General features: G+C 55.2%; 6 protein-coding genes across 6 annotated transcripts; 4 read left to right on the forward strand and 2 right to left on the reverse strand.

Moving 5' to 3' along the window:
* Positions 1-259: 259 nt before the first annotated feature.
* HTS1_1 (histidine--tRNA ligase) lies at positions 260-1,977 on the forward strand (the record flags this gene model as incomplete). The annotated part of the gene is made up of 3 exons (XM_083190390.1): positions 260-314; positions 375-1,591; positions 1,657-1,977. 3 exons carry the CDS (start codon positions 260-262, stop codon positions 1,975-1,977), a joined length of 1,593 nt encoding a protein of 530 aa, XP_083054249.1.
* A 904-nt stretch (positions 1,978-2,881) lies between these two features.
* On the forward strand, positions 2,882-3,975 carry ACO1O0_000895 (uncharacterized protein; the record flags this gene model as incomplete). Its single annotated transcript, XM_083190391.1, has 2 exons — positions 2,882-3,133; positions 3,196-3,975. 2 exons carry the CDS (start codon positions 2,882-2,884, stop codon positions 3,973-3,975), a joined length of 1,032 nt encoding a protein of 343 aa, XP_083054250.1.
* A 468-nt stretch (positions 3,976-4,443) lies between these two features.
* On the reverse strand, positions 4,444-6,072 carry CMK2 (calmodulin-dependent protein kinase CMK2; the record flags this gene model as incomplete). The annotated part of the gene is made up of 6 exons (XM_083190392.1): positions 4,444-4,818; positions 4,882-5,267; positions 5,334-5,490; positions 5,553-5,760; positions 5,844-5,895; positions 6,066-6,072. 6 exons carry the CDS (start codon positions 6,070-6,072, stop codon positions 4,444-4,446), a joined length of 1,185 nt encoding a protein of 394 aa, XP_083054251.1.
* A 904-nt stretch (positions 6,073-6,976) lies between these two features.
* On the reverse strand, positions 6,977-8,129 carry ACO1O0_000897 (aldo/keto reductase family protein; the record flags this gene model as incomplete). Its single annotated transcript, XM_083190393.1, has 4 exons — positions 6,977-7,376; positions 7,435-7,522; positions 7,911-7,987; positions 8,044-8,129. The coding sequence occupies 4 exons, from the start codon at positions 8,127-8,129 to the stop codon at positions 6,977-6,979; spliced, it is 651 nt and encodes a 216-aa protein (XP_083054252.1).
* Positions 8,130-10,679: 2,550 nt separating this feature from the next.
* On the forward strand, positions 10,680-15,830 carry ACO1O0_000898 (uncharacterized protein; the record flags this gene model as incomplete). Its single annotated transcript, XM_083190394.1, has 5 exons — positions 10,680-10,687; positions 10,929-12,489; positions 12,553-13,952; positions 14,010-15,691; positions 15,766-15,830. The coding sequence occupies 5 exons, from the start codon at positions 10,680-10,682 to the stop codon at positions 15,828-15,830; spliced, it is 4,716 nt and encodes a 1,571-aa protein (XP_083054253.1).
* Positions 15,831-16,471: 641 nt separating this feature from the next.
* On the forward strand, positions 16,472-17,189 carry ACO1O0_000899 (ubiquitin-conjugating enzyme/RWD-like protein; the record flags this gene model as incomplete). The annotated part of the gene is made up of 3 exons (XM_083190395.1): positions 16,472-16,519; positions 16,599-16,764; positions 16,921-17,189. 3 exons carry the CDS (start codon positions 16,472-16,474, stop codon positions 17,187-17,189), a joined length of 483 nt encoding a protein of 160 aa, XP_083054254.1.
* Positions 17,190-17,499: the final 310 nt, after the last annotated feature.

The following is a 17,499-nucleotide window of genomic DNA, read 5'->3' on the forward strand; positions in this document are numbered from 1 at the left end:
GTTGACTCACTACTGTCCACCTCATGCGTCAACACCAAGAACCCCGATTTTTCCCCTCGTCTTGTGGATGAAGTCGCTTGTAGGCAGACTCTGCAGGTCTGCAAGACGAGTGCAACCGCTGCCCCAGTCCCTCATTGCCCGTCCGACGCGATCCCCGACTACCAATTCGAACATCACGATCGCTACCACTACGATCCAACGTCCCAACCCCGTATCCACGCGAAGTCTGTCCGACAGCGCCACTGCGCAGAACCCCACCATGGCGCCCAAGCAGTCCAAGTTCGAGCTGAAGACCCCCAAGGGCACCAAGGACTGTAGGTCTTGACGCACCGGTGACGACGCGAGCATCAGTATTGACTGATTTCTTCTACTAGGGGAGGGCAAGGATATGGTCATCCGTGACAAGATCTTTGGAACCATCGCCGACGTGTTCAAGCGCCACGGCGGCGTCACCATCGACACTCCCGTCTTCGAGCTCAAGGAGATCCTCTCCGGCAAGTATGGCGAGGACAGCAAACTCATCTACGACCTTGCCGACCAGGGCGGCGAGCTGTGCTCCCTCCGCTACGACCTCACTGTCCCCTTTGCTCGCTTCCTCGCCATGAACAAGGATATCCAGAACATCAAGCGCTACCACATCGCCAAGGTCTACCGTCGTGACCAGCCCGCCATGACCAAGGGCCGTATGCGCGAGTTCTACCAGTGCGACTTCGACATCGCCGGCACATACGACCCCATGGTGCCCGACGCCGAGGTCATCCGCATCATCTGCGAGGTCTTTGAGGGTCTGGGCTGGAACGGCGGCTACACCATCAAGCTCAACCACCGCAAGATCCTCGACGGTATCTTCCAGGTCTGCGGTGTCCCCGAGGATAAGATTCGCACGATCTCGTCCGCCGTCGACAAGCTTGACAAGCTACCCTGGGCAGAGGTCCGCAAGGAGATGACGGAGGAGAAAGGTCTAGATGGAGATGTCGCCGACCGCATCGGCCAGTGGGTCGTCCTCAAGGGCAAACAGGACCTCCTTCAGACTCTTCAGGCTGACGAACAGCTCGCCGCCAACGAAAACATGAAGCAGGGCATGGCCGATATTGGGTTGCTTTTCGAATACCTCGAGGCATTTGGGGCGCTGGATAGAGTGTCGTTTGATCTTAGCCTTGCCCGTGGCCTGGATTACTACACGGGCATCATCTACGAGGTCGTCACAGAGGGTTCAGCCCCTGAGGCCTCACCGGTCGGGGATGGAAAGGAAGCTGCCGCACCCAAGTCTTCCAAGAAGAAGAAGAAGACCAATGGCGACGATGACGACCGTTCCAATGACCCCACGGTTGGTGTTGGCAGCGTTGCAGCTGGTGGCCGCTACGACAACCTAGTGGGCATGTTCTCCGGCAAGACTCAGATTCCCTGCGTGGGCATCTCGTTTGGCGTAGACCGAATCTTTTCTATCACCAAGGCCCGGATGGCTGCCGATAAGAACGCCGCGCAGGTGCGCAACAACGAGGTTGATGTCTACGTCATGGCGTTCGGCAGCAAGGGCTTCCTCAAGGAGCGCATGGGTGTTTGCGCCCAGCTTTGGGAAGCCGGCATCAAGGTAGGCTTTCGCCCGTCCCCTCTCTCTTGTACCCCGTGAGATATCAGTAGTAACCGAAACCTCAGGCCGAATTCCTTTACAAGGTCAAGCCCAAGGTGCCCGCACAGTTCAAGGCGGCAGAGAATAACGGCGTGCCTTTCGCCATCTTCTTGGGAGACGATGAGGTTGCGGCGAACAAGGTGAAGATCAAGGAGATGGGCCTGCAGGATGGACACCCAGAGAAGGAGGGCATCCTTGTCGACCAAAAGGACATGGTGGCCGAGGTCAAGGTGCGGCTGGAGCGCAAGAAGGCGCTGGAGCAGCTGGCACAAAAGGCCGAGGGCTTGAAGGTGGTGGACGGAATCAAGGGCGAGGAGGTTGCCCCTGAGGCGAACCCGGCAACGTAGTTGTTCGGCCAATCGAAACAATTCAAGATGAACCATTGCAGCGCGCATATGTTTTGGGGCAAGGCCTGTTTCTGCAAACCGAATGTCGCTGTCGGCGATTGAGCTACGGAATGTCTAGCAAGCCGTGCTCACGGGCGGAGACAGACACCGAGTCGGCCGTGCAATACAACCCTCATGTGACAGCCCTGCTTAGGTGGAGTCTAGAAAGAGTCCTCCGGGTGCCAGTTGTCCGCTAATAAATTTAGCCCCGACCCATCTAGGTGGAACTTCAGGTTCGTCTCATCTCGAATCGTTCATCCGTCACGCAGAGGAGGACTGAACACCCTCCCAACTGCCGACAGCCCAGCTGCTCCTGTTAATACGAGTAGCATCAACGAAGAACACCGCGATATTAGCCACGTTCCTTACATCTGCATCCGTGAAACACACTGGGACGCTCCTTGATTTTGTCCCTGACACTACCCCTCTATGTTAGACGGGGTTCCCTTGTCCACACTGACACGAGTTGAAACCCCGCTTACCCTTCTAGGACACCCTGAGTGTCCCGAAGTCGATGCAGGTGTATTACTCGTACGGATACAACCTTGTACATGGTAGCAATTCATTCAAACCCACGAACTCCCCCGATATCTGGGGCAATCTTGCCATGGGAGAAACAAAACACCCAATTGAAGCTGCGATCCGGTGCAGAGCTGCCAACTTGCCCCCTCATCTTCAAGCCATTGATCTCCTCCCCGGCCCCTCTAGGCAGTACGAGTATACCACGCCTCGGGCTAGTACCTACCTGTATGTGAGAGACATCAAGGTAGTATCCGTACCATACGAGTACTACCTTATCACGGAGTGGGCCTTTTATACGTGAAGGATCAGACGGTCTCGTTGGCAGCATTTCAAGTAAAGGGAAATGACTGCTACACTTGTTCTTCCGTCGACCATTGACCTGGAGGGCATCTCTAGTGCCAACCCAACTTGGCTGGACACGCCTAAGACGATGGCAAGAGCCAAGATGGATAACCTGACAGTACCTTCTCGCATGCCGAGGACGTCGTTGGAGTGGAAGAGGGCGCTAGTAGAGGTCAAGCAAGACTATCTCAGCCAGAGGTATCGCGCGTGCTCGACGCGGTGTTGCGATCTCCTCGCCGGCGCAAAAACTTCCGTAAGTCGCGACCCTTGGCTTCACATACATGTCATACGCAGACTGACCAAGTACGCGAGCAGAGAACTGCTAATCTGGCGCACCTGGTCTACCTCCACTTCTACGCCGCCAGCGCCCTCGAGACGCAGGTGCGCAGCATGCACCGTGGCTCTCCACACCGCATCGGCCTTCTGGATCGCGCCCGTGACCACTACCGCCGCGCATCTGTCCTGGCCGAGGCAGAGGGACAGGCTGCCGTGTTGCTGATATCCTCGCGCAGCGCCAGTCCTGCGTCGCCATACTCGCCCGCCCCGTCCCTAAGCAGCAGCAGTGGCAGCGCGTCGACGAGGATGTCCTCACCGACACCCGACTCGCCAGACGGGAGCGACACAACGGCCCACTCAACACCACGGAAAGGCCAAGTCGAGCCTCACTGCGTGGATATCATCATGGACCAGCCCCAGCGCCCAGACTCGCCGACTCTAGGCCCAAGCTCGCGCCCCGAGTGCTCCACGCCCGAGCACGGCGGCGTACTTGCTACCCTCAAGCTGGCTCACCAGTATGGGCACGACCGTGTACTTGTAGACGAGGGAGAAAGTGAGAACCCCCTGGAGCGCACACGAAGCCTCCACCGCTACGCCGACGCCCTCGCCGCTCTGCACCGCCAGATCATGACGGTCCACCTCCCCGCCAGCCAGGACGTCGCCCCCGCGCGACCGCCGCCCTCCAACGACGACATGCGCGCCATCGAGCTCCGGACAAGGATCGAACGGCTCAGGGCCGAGGGGTGGCGGCGGAGGCGGTTCGACGCGGCGAGATATGAGGCCTTGAGGGAGGCTGCGCTGGCGGATCTGATGGGATAGGTAGGCGTGGTTGTCTATTTGGGTGTTCTTCGTTTGGCGCCGGGTGTTTGGGAGATCATTATATATATACCTTTGGATGGGGGAAGTATTGTGTAGCTGGCGTAGTGACGCTGCTAGACCAGCTCATGTGCCCGTTTCGGTTGTGGGGAATATGGGGAGGAGGTGTGGTTTCAGGGAGTTCTGGATGATATTCAAGTCATCAGGGCGGTGCAATCTGCGCCAAGCTAAATGATAATGAGAAGATGGCAATGCTAGCATTTATTTTGAAAGTGACCGGGGCAAAAAAAGAAATCCGCCATACAAATGTCCGCCCTCAGAAGTAGACGTTGCCTTCTTATGAGCCAAGAGTGCCTATCCCCCTGTCCTACCAGTAGTTGTCCGCAACAACTTCAATCTATACCACTTTCCCTTGGCAGACCCAGAAGCCTCGCGTAACCATATTTAACCATATATCAGCCCGCATTATGTTCAAGCCTGGCTGCGTCGCTGCGCCTCTAGAAGCTCCTGCTCGGCTGCGGCAGCCTCCTCCTTCTGCTTCTTGTCCGCCACTGCACCCTGCACCACCGCGCGGAAGACGGCACCGCTCTTGACCTTGTCCTTGAGGAGGTCCGTCTTCCTCTCGGAGGTGAGCATGGCGCCGGGGATGCCCGCCTCGGCGTCGCCCATTTCTGAGCTCTCCGGGTCCGTCTCGTCCGCCTTGAGCGCCGCGATCCTCTTCTTGAGAGAGACGGCCAGGATGGCGTGCTTGAGCTTGGACCTCGCCTCGCGGGCGAGGCGGAGTTCGGGCACCAGGTCGTGGTCGGTGGCGTTCTGTCCGCTGAGCCAGATGTGGCCCAGTGCTTGCTGTGTGGCATCTAGTCAGTCCATGCTGGGGCTTCAAATCGGGAAGCATGAGGGGAGACTCACCTCACTGGTCCATCGCTTCTCGGGCTCCGGGACAATCAGGTGCATGATGAAGTCCTTTGCGTCCTGGCTGACATCCTTCCAGTACCGTTCGTGGAACACGACCGACCCGGAGCTGCACTCCTCAAGTAGGTCTCTGAGGTTCTCGCTGCGGAATGGTGAGTAGCCGCAGAGCAGGGTGTAGGTGATGACACCCATCGACCACATGTCGACGGGCTTGCCATGGCCCTTTCGGTCCATGACCTCAGGTGCGGCGTAGCCAAAGGAGCCTGCCATGGTCTGGAGAGACTCCTCCTTGTTGTCAAGCGTCTTGGCAATACCAAAATCAGCCAGCACAAGGTCGGAATCGGGGTCCTTGGTCACGTAGAGCAGATTCTCAGGCTTGAGATCTACGTGGTTGCAAAGTCAGCCAGGATGCTTATGGGGGCGTTAAGGGGGGCTAGAAGGATGCATACCGCGGTGGACGACTTCATTCTTGTGCAGGTAGTCGACAGCACTGAGAACCTGCTTGATTGTTTGGGAGGCGTCCTTCTCGGTAAACTTGCCCTGTTCGCAAATACGGTCGAACAGTTCTCCGCCGGTAGCGAGCTGGGTTACAATATAGAACTTATCCTGCAGGAAGGTGTCTCAGTCAGCCTCGTCCTGAACTGCTTCGCGCAACGAGTGTCACATACCCTCGACTCAAACCAGTCGACAAACTTGACAATGTGGGGGTGCTTCAGGGTCTGGAGCATTCGCAGCTCGTCGTAGACCATCTTCTCGTTACCCTTGACGTTCTTCTTGAGGATGATCTTGACAGCTACCCTCCCCGTTGGGCCCTCAGCCTCGCGGACGACGCCATAGGTACCGGCGCCTAGTGTCTTTCCAAACCTGTACTTGGCCCTATTTCGAAGCGCATAAAGGTCAGCTGCTGGTCTTGTATTTCTAATTTTGGCGGTCGACCGGGGACGTGGGCAGGTGTGTACTTCTTCTCGTAGCTCTCGGGCTGGCCGCCAAGGCGATTAAGCATGCCGGAGACTATAGAAAAGGGTCGGTTAGTAGCTATAATAGATAGGAATGGATTGGAAGGGGCGTTATGGTTAAAGAGACGCTCGTTTTTGAGACGAATCACATCGACCTTTGTCTAGGTATGCGACAGCTGTGGAGTATTGGGCTAGTTTTGGCATCGCGACTGGGAGGCAACCTACAGCTCATGGCGACGGACGTATGGCGGGGTATCTCTAAGGTGACGACGGGTGCTGTGTGTACGATTGACGGAGCTGGGGACAACCAGCACTGCGACGGAGGAACGATTGGCGATGTCTGTAGGCAAAACACAGCGCGGCGACAATAGTCAACCAGTTCGCAAAATCGGGCGCAGGAACAAGAAAGATGGCGCTCGGGTATGGGAGGAATCGAGGAGGGGGGAGGCGGGGTGTAAAGTACGAGTACAAGAGATCACGGCGGCCCAGCTCACGCGTGGCCTGTAGGCTGACGACAGCTGAAATAGAGGGCCTGCTTGGTTCATGCCCATTAGCCCAGCCCAACAAAGAATTGCTGCCGCAGGGCACTGCACTGCACACATCCCATGGAATGGGGCTTGGAACCCACAGTAGAATTCGGTAAGCAGTTTAACAGGTCTGAGAAATGTCTTATTCTTGGAAATCTGGATTCCAGAGCAGCTAACCTGGCAATGGTCGCTTCACAAAGTGGAACTTGTCCAGCGTTGAACTTGCATGTCTCCCATCTGGGCACCTAAATAATTTCTCGGTATGGAGACTCCCAGGGGGGGGGGCGGTTCACAGGGCTGGTGTGGCTGTGCCGTCCAACTGGCAGCCACATCAGCCATCGGAACCGTCGCATCGTGCACGTGCCATCCCTAGGCTGTTTCACAAGACAAAACCGCCAGTGGCTGTGCAGTGACCGTTCAAGCCACACGGTATTTCGGTGCAAGTTTCGTTCCTTGGCTCCTGCCGTCTTCGCTTGATGGTCCTTCCACAAGGTGAAAGAGAGGCTCGCCCTTTGGTGATGATGTGTTCTCAAAAACATTTTCTGTCTATTGAAATCAAACATACTGCAGTGAACTCGCCATCGATCAGATGTACGTTCATACTCACGGCTACACCGGTTGGTCTTGCTCCTCATCAAAAATGTCGAACCCAATGTGCCTAGATGGATCGAGAAATCGCACCGAGCCCTGCTTGTCCACCAGTTTGTTGACGGCTTCAAAGGCGTCATCTGGAAGCTTAGTGAGCTCCAGGTTCTCCCGCATCCGTTCCTTGTTGACCGTCTTGGGTACCACTGCGATACCTCTCTGAACCGCCCACGACAAGCAGACTTGCGCGGGCGTCTCGCCACAGCGGCTTGCAATGTCGTGGATATATTGATGGTGCAGAGGGGGCTTCACATCTGCTCGGCCTCGAACTGCCTCAACGGGCACACCGCCAAGCGGCTGGTGTGCGATGACAAAGATCCCCTGGTCGTGGCAGTAGTCGACAAGCTCCTTCTGCGGCAAGAGTCTGGAGATGCCAGCATCAGCAGTGTGTTCAGGTGCTGATTTGTTCCGGGGAAACTCACGGATGAAGCTCGACCTGGTTGACTGCCGGCCGGATCCTTGCGACTTCGAGTACCCTTTTCGTCTTCAAGATGTTGAAATTGGAAATGCCTACGTCGACCAGGTTAGCATGGACAACACCGTCGACGCGCTCTCTCACCAATAGCACGAGCCTTCCCGCTATCTACTAGCGCTTCCATCGCCTTCCAGGTGTCCGTGTACCGTCTCGATAGGTCCAAATCGATGACAGGCTATTGGGATGTGTTAACGGCAACAAGTTTGTATATTCGCGGAACCAGACTGGATCACCTTGCCGCTGCCATCCGGGCGACGCAACGTAATATGGTCGTTTCCAGGTGTGTACGCATGTGGAACTTGAGCCGCTTGTCAATATCATGGTCACATGCCCATCAGGCGACACAGCTCACAGTGCATCAGATATAGGTCGACTACATTTCGTCAGCCTCCATCATAGCTCAGCTACAGAGTTTGAACTCACCGTATTGAAGGCCTAGGTTGCTCAAGGATCGATCCAAAGCCTCCTCAACGTCCTCAGGGCGGTGCCACGTCTGGTGTCTGATAATCACGGTTGGCCACTCCCAGTCGGATCAGTCTAGGCTTCCCATACGTACAATTTCGTGGTTATGAACAGCTCCTCTCGCTTCAAGTTACTCTTCTTCAGCGCACGGCCGACTTCCTTCTCGTTCTTGTAATCCATGGCGGTATCAATGTGTCGATACCCCACCTCGAGCGCTTCCTCTACCTGTTTCTCGACAACCGCATTATCGCCGCCGCCCTGGAAGGTACCTAGCCCCACGGCTGGGATCCGAGCGCCTGTGTTTAAAAGAAAAGTACTGGGCAATTCCATTGCTCAGATGCTGATTTGCTTGAACAGCTGGTTCGAGAAATTGAGGGCCAACACCGTTGGTCATGATCACACCTTCTAGAAGCCCCGCCAGAGCACTCACGTTCAAGTCGTCCATCGCCCCCGCTTTGACCAACACCCTACCTAGCAGACAAGGTAATACCAGCTGCGCAGCCTTTATGCCTGAAAGGTGGCTACAGTAAGCCCAGCTGCAGAAACTCCTGTCCAGGGGTTTTAATCACTTCAAGCTATTGGATGAATTTCCTCTCCCATGCAGAAGCGGGCCGACGTTGCAGATTGACTAGTGTTGGCCATTTGGCGCTTGCCAGAGTCCAGAAATAAGCGACGCTCTGGCATCTGATATCAACTCCGGGTGCTCCCCCTTCAGCTTGAATGCGGCGGGGTTTCACTCAGATCATTATCCACTTTTTGGAGAGCAGCTTACTGAAGTTGCCAATATGGAAACTGCCATCGCGAAAACTGTAGTTAAAGGTAAAGGTCAAATCCTCATCCAAATCAGCCCATTCACTTACGCGGGTCTCAACCCTCAAAACAGCTGTCCCCGGTATCACCAATTTAATCAGCGTGGTAAATCATTTCGAATCCGCCTGGGCCAAGTGCTTCAGAATCAAGGCCCGCCACGACGATGGGACGGTAGAGGAGTATTTTTTGAAGGTATCATCCCGCTACATTGCCCGAACATAAGCAGTACGTACTTATACAACATGCAGGTCTCGGAGGGAAATGCTGGATTTGAGGCTCTGAAAGGGGAGTTCGAGTCGACAACTCTCATCCATTCTCTAGCCCCCGGTTTCTGCCCCAAGCCAATTTCTCAGGGGACTCTAGTAGGTGGCTCGACATCACACTACTACATGTGCAATTTCTATGAGCTCTTTGAAGGTGTCCCAGAGCCAATATCATTCTGCCAAAAGGTCGCACAGCTCCATATGAACCACCGCTCCCCAGAGGGTAAGTTCGGATTCCACATAACGACCTACTGTGGGAACGTTCCACAGAAGAACACCTGGTGTGAAAGCTGGGAGAAATTCTTTGCAGAAGGCTTGAGGCATATCTTGGACGTGCGGGAGGGGCGCGCAGGCCCGTGTGCGAAGTTAGATGCCTTGCTGCCCGATCTTTTCGAGAAGGTGATTCCGCGATTGCTACGCCCCTTGGAGACTGGGGGGCGCAAAGTCATACCATCGCTCGTCCACGGCGACCTATGGTGCGGGAATGCAGCAATCGTGGACGACGAGACCGAGGAGGGAATCATCTACGATCCAGCAAGCTTTTGGGCGCACAACGAGTGTGAATAACCCCACCCCCATGGCTTGGAAATGAAGCTTCTGCTAATGCTGCCCGCAGACGAGCTCGGAAACTGGCGTCTTGAACGGAACAAATTAACCGATTACATTGGGGAATACCTGACGCACTATCCAAAGAGCGAGCCGGCGGATGATTTTGACGATAGAAATCTGCTCTACAGCCTGTGAGTATCTATGATCTCTCAATCAGCCCTCCACGACGAGGCTGACCGATAGATAGGCGGTTCAACTGCCTAGCCACAGCGCTTTTCCCAAACGAGAATGAGTATATCGACTTGTATGAGGCTATCATTCCAGCACAGTTGTGGCCAGTCTACTAATAATGACGAATCGCAGAGCACTTGAGACGATCCAAGAGCTGGTGGCCAAGTTTCCCAACGGCTATGAGGAATGAGGCGGGCAACGACCAGTCGTTGGGCCGGATTAACTGTACCAGTTCAGCAAGTTAGGTGACTCTTAGGCGAAACTCGGACTAAAACAGATTTCCATTCGAGCTGTAAAGCAATGAGTACAGCAATATCGTCATCAGAAATGCAACATTAATGGGTTTGCATCCCGAGTAGCTTCGCTCACCCAGAACCGCTGGACAGTCAACCACCACCACTGGCGCGCTGATTATTGAACTGGGGCGGTTGACTGCCTTGTAATAATAGCCATTGGCAAGTGACAAACTGGATTTTTTTTCCCATCCATGAGGGCAAGTCGGGCAAAGACGGACCCCTGTAGCCGCATGACCAGCTCTGGCAGCCTGCTAGGGCGCGAGGCGGCGCGTTGCGGTGGCACATAAGCCAGAAAGTGCAAAAGTGGCTGGGGGAAACGGTCCAGTCGTACGTTCGCCCACTGATGTGCGTGGTAGGGAACAGAGAGAGGGCCACACAGGACCGACCAGGTAGGGTAGGTGAGTAGGTATAGTATCATGGGTGGGCGGAGCGCTGCAGCATTGCAGCCAGGTTCACGTTCGGGGCCACAGGAGGACCGCTTACCGCATCAGCTGTGACTCTGTGGGTACTCAAATGCCTGCTCGAGTCTTTGTTGCTCTAACTACCGCGTATGAGACACACCGGCTTCCAGAGAGTTGAACATGGAGAGGTCGGAAAGAAGCTTGGATTACTACACCAGCTCAGAGGAGACGCCAGAGCGACCAGACCCACGAGAGGTACGACCAACCGCTCATCAACCCCCCAGAATTCCCCAGAATCCCCCGGCATGGAGCAGCGTGAACGTTTCGCCCCGCCAAACCCCACACTCCCAATACCCTCTTGTCCTCATGCCCTCATGTCCTCTTGGTGCTTCACGCTGACGCTTGACTCCGAGGTCAATAGCAGGCCAGTTCACTAAGCACACGGCCTACGACGCGAGCGGGCAGTCTCCTATCGCGACGCGGAGGCTTCTCGTCCTTTCGCAGCAACACATTCTCCAAGTTCAGCCGCAGCACAGAGGCCGACGATGACTCCCAGGAGGACAAAGGCCGCCTTGGCCTCAACACTCTCTACGACCCGCCGAGCGCCCCAGCGTTGGTCGATATTGTCTTTGTCCACGGCATAGGTGGGAGCTCCAGGAAGACCTGGGCCTATTCGGGCGACGAAGACAAATTCTGGCCACAGTCGTGGCTCCCAGCCGACCCAGACTTCGAGGATGCTCGCATCCACTCCTTCGGCTACTCTGCCGACTGGGGCAAGCGGACCACCACCACGATGAACATTCATGATTTTGCCCAGTCCCTCATTGGCGAGATCAGAAACAACCCCCTCATCCGGAGGAGTGATACGCGCATCATCTTGGTCGGGCATAGCATGGGTGGCTGTCTAGCCAAGAAGGCCTACATCCTCGCCAGGCAGGACCCAGGCCTGGAGGATTTGGCATCGAGGATTCGGTCCATGTTCTTCCTCGGAACCCCGCATCGTGGCTCCGACCTGGCTGGCATTCTTCGAAATATGCTTCAGGTTACATGGAACTCGAAACCGTACATCTCCGACCTCGTCTCAAACTCCGCCGCCTTGGCGGAAATCAACGATACCTTCCGGCACTATTCCACCAACTTGCGGCTATGGTCATTCTTTGAGACACTGCCTGCCTCAAACAGGCTTGACGTTCTGGTGGTGGACAAGTTCTCGGCCACTCTCGGATACAGCAACGAGGAGATTTCCGCCATGGATGCCGACCATCGCCATGTCTGCAAGTTCAAGTCTCAGCTTGATCCAAACTACCGGAAGGTTCGCAACGCTCTGTCAAGCGCCATGGACAGTATTCGGGCCACAACGGCTACCTCCACACCCGTCAACAAGGAAACCAGGCTGAAGGCATTTTTTTGTGCACCCGAGGTCCCCGAGGATGATCTCGCAATGCTCCTGGACATGAAGTCACCTGGATCCTGCTCCTGGTTCACCGAGACCCCCTTCTTCACTGAATGGGTCTGCAATAATCCGGAGGAACCGCCCATCTACTGGCTCGCTGGCCCGCCAGCTACAGGGAAATCAGTCATCTGCGGTCACACTATCGACTACCTCAAGAACCGGGGCCTATATTGCAGCTACTACTTCTTCAAGCAAGGAAAGTCCGGCAGCCGCAACCTCTCCTCCCTCCTTCTCAGCTTGACGTATCAGATGGCTTTGCAGGATGAATCAGTGGCCCATATAATCCTAAAGCTCGACAGCGAGTCAACGTCCTTCGACAACCAAGACGAGAGGTCGATTTGGCGCAAAATCCTCGTACCCGTCCTCAAAGGGGGCTACATGACGCGACATGCATGGATCATCGATGGGCTTGATGAATGTTTCAGGTTCAGCAACTTGTTCAGGTTCATGTCCGACTTCCCACCTGGCCTTCGCGCCTTTGTCACCAGTCGAATCACTCCTGAAATCGACCGCGGCATCACATCCCTAGGCGTGCGTGTAAATCTCCGTAGACTGTCGGTCGATGATACCTGTGAGTGAAATTCCTCCCCCCACATGAAGATTAAACTCGTCCGGTCATGCGGAACTAACGAGTACATAGTGCCCGATATTCGGACAGTGATAGAGTCCAAGATGTTCGAACTGGCACTCAGAGATGCAGATCAGCTTACAGACAGGATCCTGCAAAAATCCGCGGGATCGTTTCTTTGGGTCCATCTTGTTCTGCAAGAGCTCGAAATGGCGTACACGGACGAGGATATCGAAAACATCCTGACTGAGGTGCCTGAGGGCCTGTACAATTTCTACCGCAGGATCCTCAAATCCATCGAGAGCGAGAAGCGACGTGCCAAGCTGGCCAAGTCGATGCTGACCTGGGTTGCCCTGGCTGCTCGACCCCTAACTGTAGAGGAGCTTCGCTGTGCCGTCCACCTCGATATCTCGGAAACCCCGATGGAACAGGCTATAGCAACGACTTGTGGTCAGCTCACATTCATCGACCAGAGCGGCCGAGTTCAGATGATCCATGAGACAGCAAGGGAGTTTCTTTTCAGCAACGACCTAGATTCTGAACTCGCAGTCCCTCGAGGCCAAAGTCACGGATACCTAGCCGAGCTGTGTCTCGCCTACCTTAGCAATTGTCTACGACCCCAACCAACGTCACGACTCTTGAAGAGCAGGGCCCTGTCAAACACAGATGTTTTCCTCCTGGACTATGCGGCAGAGGCATTCTCTCAGCACCTATACCGATCCAAATCGGAGGAATCGGGGCCATTCAATGCGCTGTGTTCGTTTCTAGACACTTCCGTCCTCTCATGGGTCGAGCATGCCGCCAAAGCTAAGAACCTAGCGCTGGTGGCCCAGACAGCTATGAACCTCAGCGCCTACATGGAGCGCCGAACCAACCATGTCCCTCCTATAGACAAGACCATGCAGCATTTAGAGGCATGGGTCCTCGACCTGAGCCGAGTGGCAACCAAATTTCGGAAGCCTCTGCTAGATTGTCCCTCGTCGATACACAACATCATCCCTGCTCTGTGTCCCACGGACTCGGCCATTGCACAGAAGGCCAAGATCCAAGCCACGGCACTCTCTTTGGCAGGTCTCAAGGATTCGGTCTGGGATGACTGTTTGATGAGAGTTGACTACTCGCTCGGACTCACCACGACAATTGGCCAAGGTGAGAAGTACTTCGCCATCGGCCGCTCGACGGGAAACATTGACATCTACGATGTGGAGTCTCTCCAGCATGTTTCCCACCTGGTGCACCCAGAACGTGTCAGGTTCTTGGATTTTGGTCCTGAAAGTGAATATCTCGCTTCTGCTGGCGCAAAGCACCTGGTCATCTGGGACTCCAAGACTGGCGCGAAGCTTCACGAACTCCCCAGCCAACAGCCTCTAGCTCTCTGCTTCTCTGGGCCTTTGCTTCTGCTAGCAACAAAAGACCGAGAAGTCGTCATCAGGTAAGCCCGTGTGTTTCCTTCCATATACATCTATTCATAGCTAATAGTATCACACAGGGACCTCGAGTTTGGCGACGTGGAGGTGCAGAATTGGTCGGACGCATCGCCAGATATACCGAAACAGGCACCGAATAAGGTCGTCTTCTCCGAGTTGGGCCTCATGGCACTTGCATACAGGAATCACCCTATCTATGTGGTGGATATTGAACGCCACACCCTTCTGGGGAGCTGCCCTGCCGGAAAAAACAATGGCGTTGATACCATGGTATTCAATCCGAACCCGGACATTTATGCCCTTGTCGCGTCCTTCACCGTCGGCGATCTCGTTGTGTTTGACACTCGCTCCATGGAGCGAATTATGACACGGCAGCATACATTTGCCCATTCTATGGCGTGCTCGGACGATGGCCGCTTCTTGCTCACTGGTAGCTCCAATGGCACTATTGAGGTCTACGAGTTCGAAGGCCTTGACGGCGCCATTCCTGTTCTCATCTACCGAATTACCTCTGTTAGAGAGTCAATTAGATCGGTGTCCTTCAGCAGCAATGGGCTCCGCTTTGTCAACATCAGCAGCAACAAATGCCGGGTCTGGGAGCCGTCAATCTTAGTCCGTAAATTTGCTGATACCGTCAGTCAGAGTGACTTCAGCGGTGGAGCAAACTTGCCTCCTCGAGTCTCGAATTCCGCGGTTGGACACTATCAGGCCGATGTGTCCTCAATGGCCGTCATTGCCGATGGCCTGGCCGTGCTCTGCGGAAAAAGTAACGGAGAGGTAGCAATCTTCTCGATATCAGATGGCAAAGAGTTGTCGACGCTTTTCAAACATGCGAGCGGCGTTTCGCAGATTGCTACGATTGCTACAGACGACGGCCATCTCGTCGTTACTTTGGATGACTCGGGCCAGGTCATGGTTGGACAACTACTCGACCCCGTGGGCAGCAACGAGTACTCCCCTCTGCTTAGCAAACGACAGGAGCCTATCATTACTGGTCTTCTATTGTCAGGCCCCTCAAGGGATCGACTGGTAGTTCGAGGTCGCACGTTTGCAGAACTATGGGCGTTGCCATCGGGGAGAGTCATCAACAGGATCGAATTTCCAGAGGACAACCGGTGGTCGATTCTCCAGAATCCTTCCAACTCTAAGGAAATATTAGTTCTTGAGAACTCGACAGCCCGACGACTCCGGTGGGACTCGTTAGATCCAACTGGAAGCCCCGAAGTGGCGCTGAACAGAAAAGGCCCCCTTGAGGAGGTGGATTCGTCGTGGATTAAGACGAATTACGGGAGCAGCAACGAGTACCTGATCGAGCTGCATCACCACGTCAGAGATCGACACATCACCCAGGTGAATTGCTGGAACTCGGACGTATTTTCACTCCAGGGTGGTTTAAGCATAACGCTCGACGGTCCGAATGAGCTTCATTTTCTGAGTGGCATGGTTCGGAGCCTCATAGCGATGACAGGGTCTACCGTCTTCTTCTTGGACAAGAGCTTCTGGGTCTGCAGCTTGGACGTGAAGCGTTTCGCTTCCACATTGGTGGCCAGACGGCACTTCTTCATCCTCCCCGAGTGGTTGGACCAGAAAGGCAACATAGTGTGCGAACTGACGACGCGGCAAGAATTCGTTTTTGCGCACAAGCATAGCATCACCATCGTCAAGAGTGGAGTAGAGTTTTCGGAAACCGTCTCATATGTCCCCGAATCCCAGACATGGAAGCTAGTGCCGGGGACGATGCACCGTAGGACTTTGGGGTCCCTGTCATCATCGTCCGGAGGAGGAGGTTCGTCAGAGTCGCGGCCTCTCTCGATACAGCTACGGGGGAGCAGACGACTGTCCGAGCAGGGGCTAAGCATACGACGGGAAATATCGCCATCTAATTTCAGCTTGCGCAGAGGGAGCGGGCCGGAGGAGGAGAGTTCTCGGAAGGGAAGCTTAAAATGATGGCGTTCCAGGGGCAGACACACGAGGTTCTCCAACATGCTATTTGATAGATACCCTACATACACGTTAAGAGAGCGTTTGTTTCATGTATGGCTGGTCCTTGGGAGTAAAGCCCCCGGTGTATAAGTGTCTGAAAAGATATCCTTTACAGTACGCAAAGGATGACATCTCTACTGAATATGCGTATCCAGCAATTAAATAATTCGCAAATGCTAACTAGGTTATTTTAGGGTGCATCTGGGCAAACTTTACCCCTGCGCACGGGATGTCCAAAAATGGAGGTTAATGGTTACGAAGTAAGGTACGGAGCTACCAAGTACGAAGTACAAAGTACGGCCCACGGGTCGCATGGAAACCTTCCTGGCTTGGACCTTCGCAGCCCAGCACTACCTAGTACCTACCTTAGCCTTAGTACATACAGCACGGGACTCGCAGACTCCATACTCCATACTACGTACAAAGCATACAAACTGTCGCTGCGTCTCTGCCCACTTCTCTCCAACCCACCACTCCCTACCGGTTTTATCCCAGCGGGGGCTCCCACCGCATCTCAGAGATTCGCCGCCCAGCATTCAAGATGGCGACGGGCATGTGCGGCAAGCGGCTGATGAAGGAGCTTTCTAAGGTGAGCGGGACGATCGAGGTCATGGGCGCGTGTGTGTTCGTGCAGGGCCCCTCGCTGACTGGCAGCTCGTGCCCCGCAGATAAAGAACGACGGCCTGCCTCCCGGGATAGAGCTGATCTCCTCGGGGTCTGACGAGGGCGACATGAGCGACTGGCTCCTCGACATCCGCGTCCTCGACCAGAACCCGCTCTACAAGGATGGTGTCTACCGGTTACGATTTCGCTTCCCCAAGGCATATCCCATAGGTGAGAGAGCCACCACCTCGCCGACCGCCCCCCCCCCCTCCCTCCTCTCTTCCTTCACCCACCATCGTCGCCCGCCCATGCCGGCAGCGCCGCACACAACACACAGAAGTTGGAATTCATTGACTGACGCCCACGCGCCTTCCTCGCTCCCCACAGAGCCCCCCGAGGTCATGTTCGAGAAGCAGGGCGACCGGCCCATACCGATGCACCCGCACATCTACTCGAACGGCATCATCTGCCTGGACCTGCTGAGCACGCAGGGGTGGAGCCCCGTGCAGAGCGCGCAGAGCGTGTGCATGAGCATCCAGAGCATGCTGACGAGCAACTCCAAGAACGAGCGCCCGCCGGGCGACGAGGACTTTGTCCGGGGCAACAATCGGCGCCCGCGGGACATTGACTTTATGTACGACGACAACACGGTATAGCGGGGGAGGGAGGGGTTGGGGCACGGCTGGTGACATGGTTTTACGGGCGCCAGCAATTGCTCCGCCGTGGATGAGATCATGTTGCGAGGAAACCGTATCTTTGGCGAGCAGCAAACCATGCACATGTCCTGTGTATATGGGAGACCGGGGGAGATGGACTCGAGCGTTGAAGCAGGCGAGTTCTCGCCATTGTCACCGGGATATCCATATCCAGGTGCAGGGCCGGTCGGAGGGGTCTAGCAGGTTAGTTTCCAGACGAGGCCCGGATGGTCCTGGCAGCGTTATGATTTCATGCGACCACGAGTTTCAA

The sequence above is a fragment of the Amphichorda felina genome (assembly GCF_050947745.1).
Source record: "Amphichorda felina strain 45539 chromosome Unknown scaffold_1, whole genome shotgun sequence".
In the NCBI taxonomy this organism is placed as follows: Eukaryota; Fungi; Ascomycota; class Sordariomycetes; order Hypocreales; family Bionectriaceae; genus Amphichorda; species Amphichorda felina.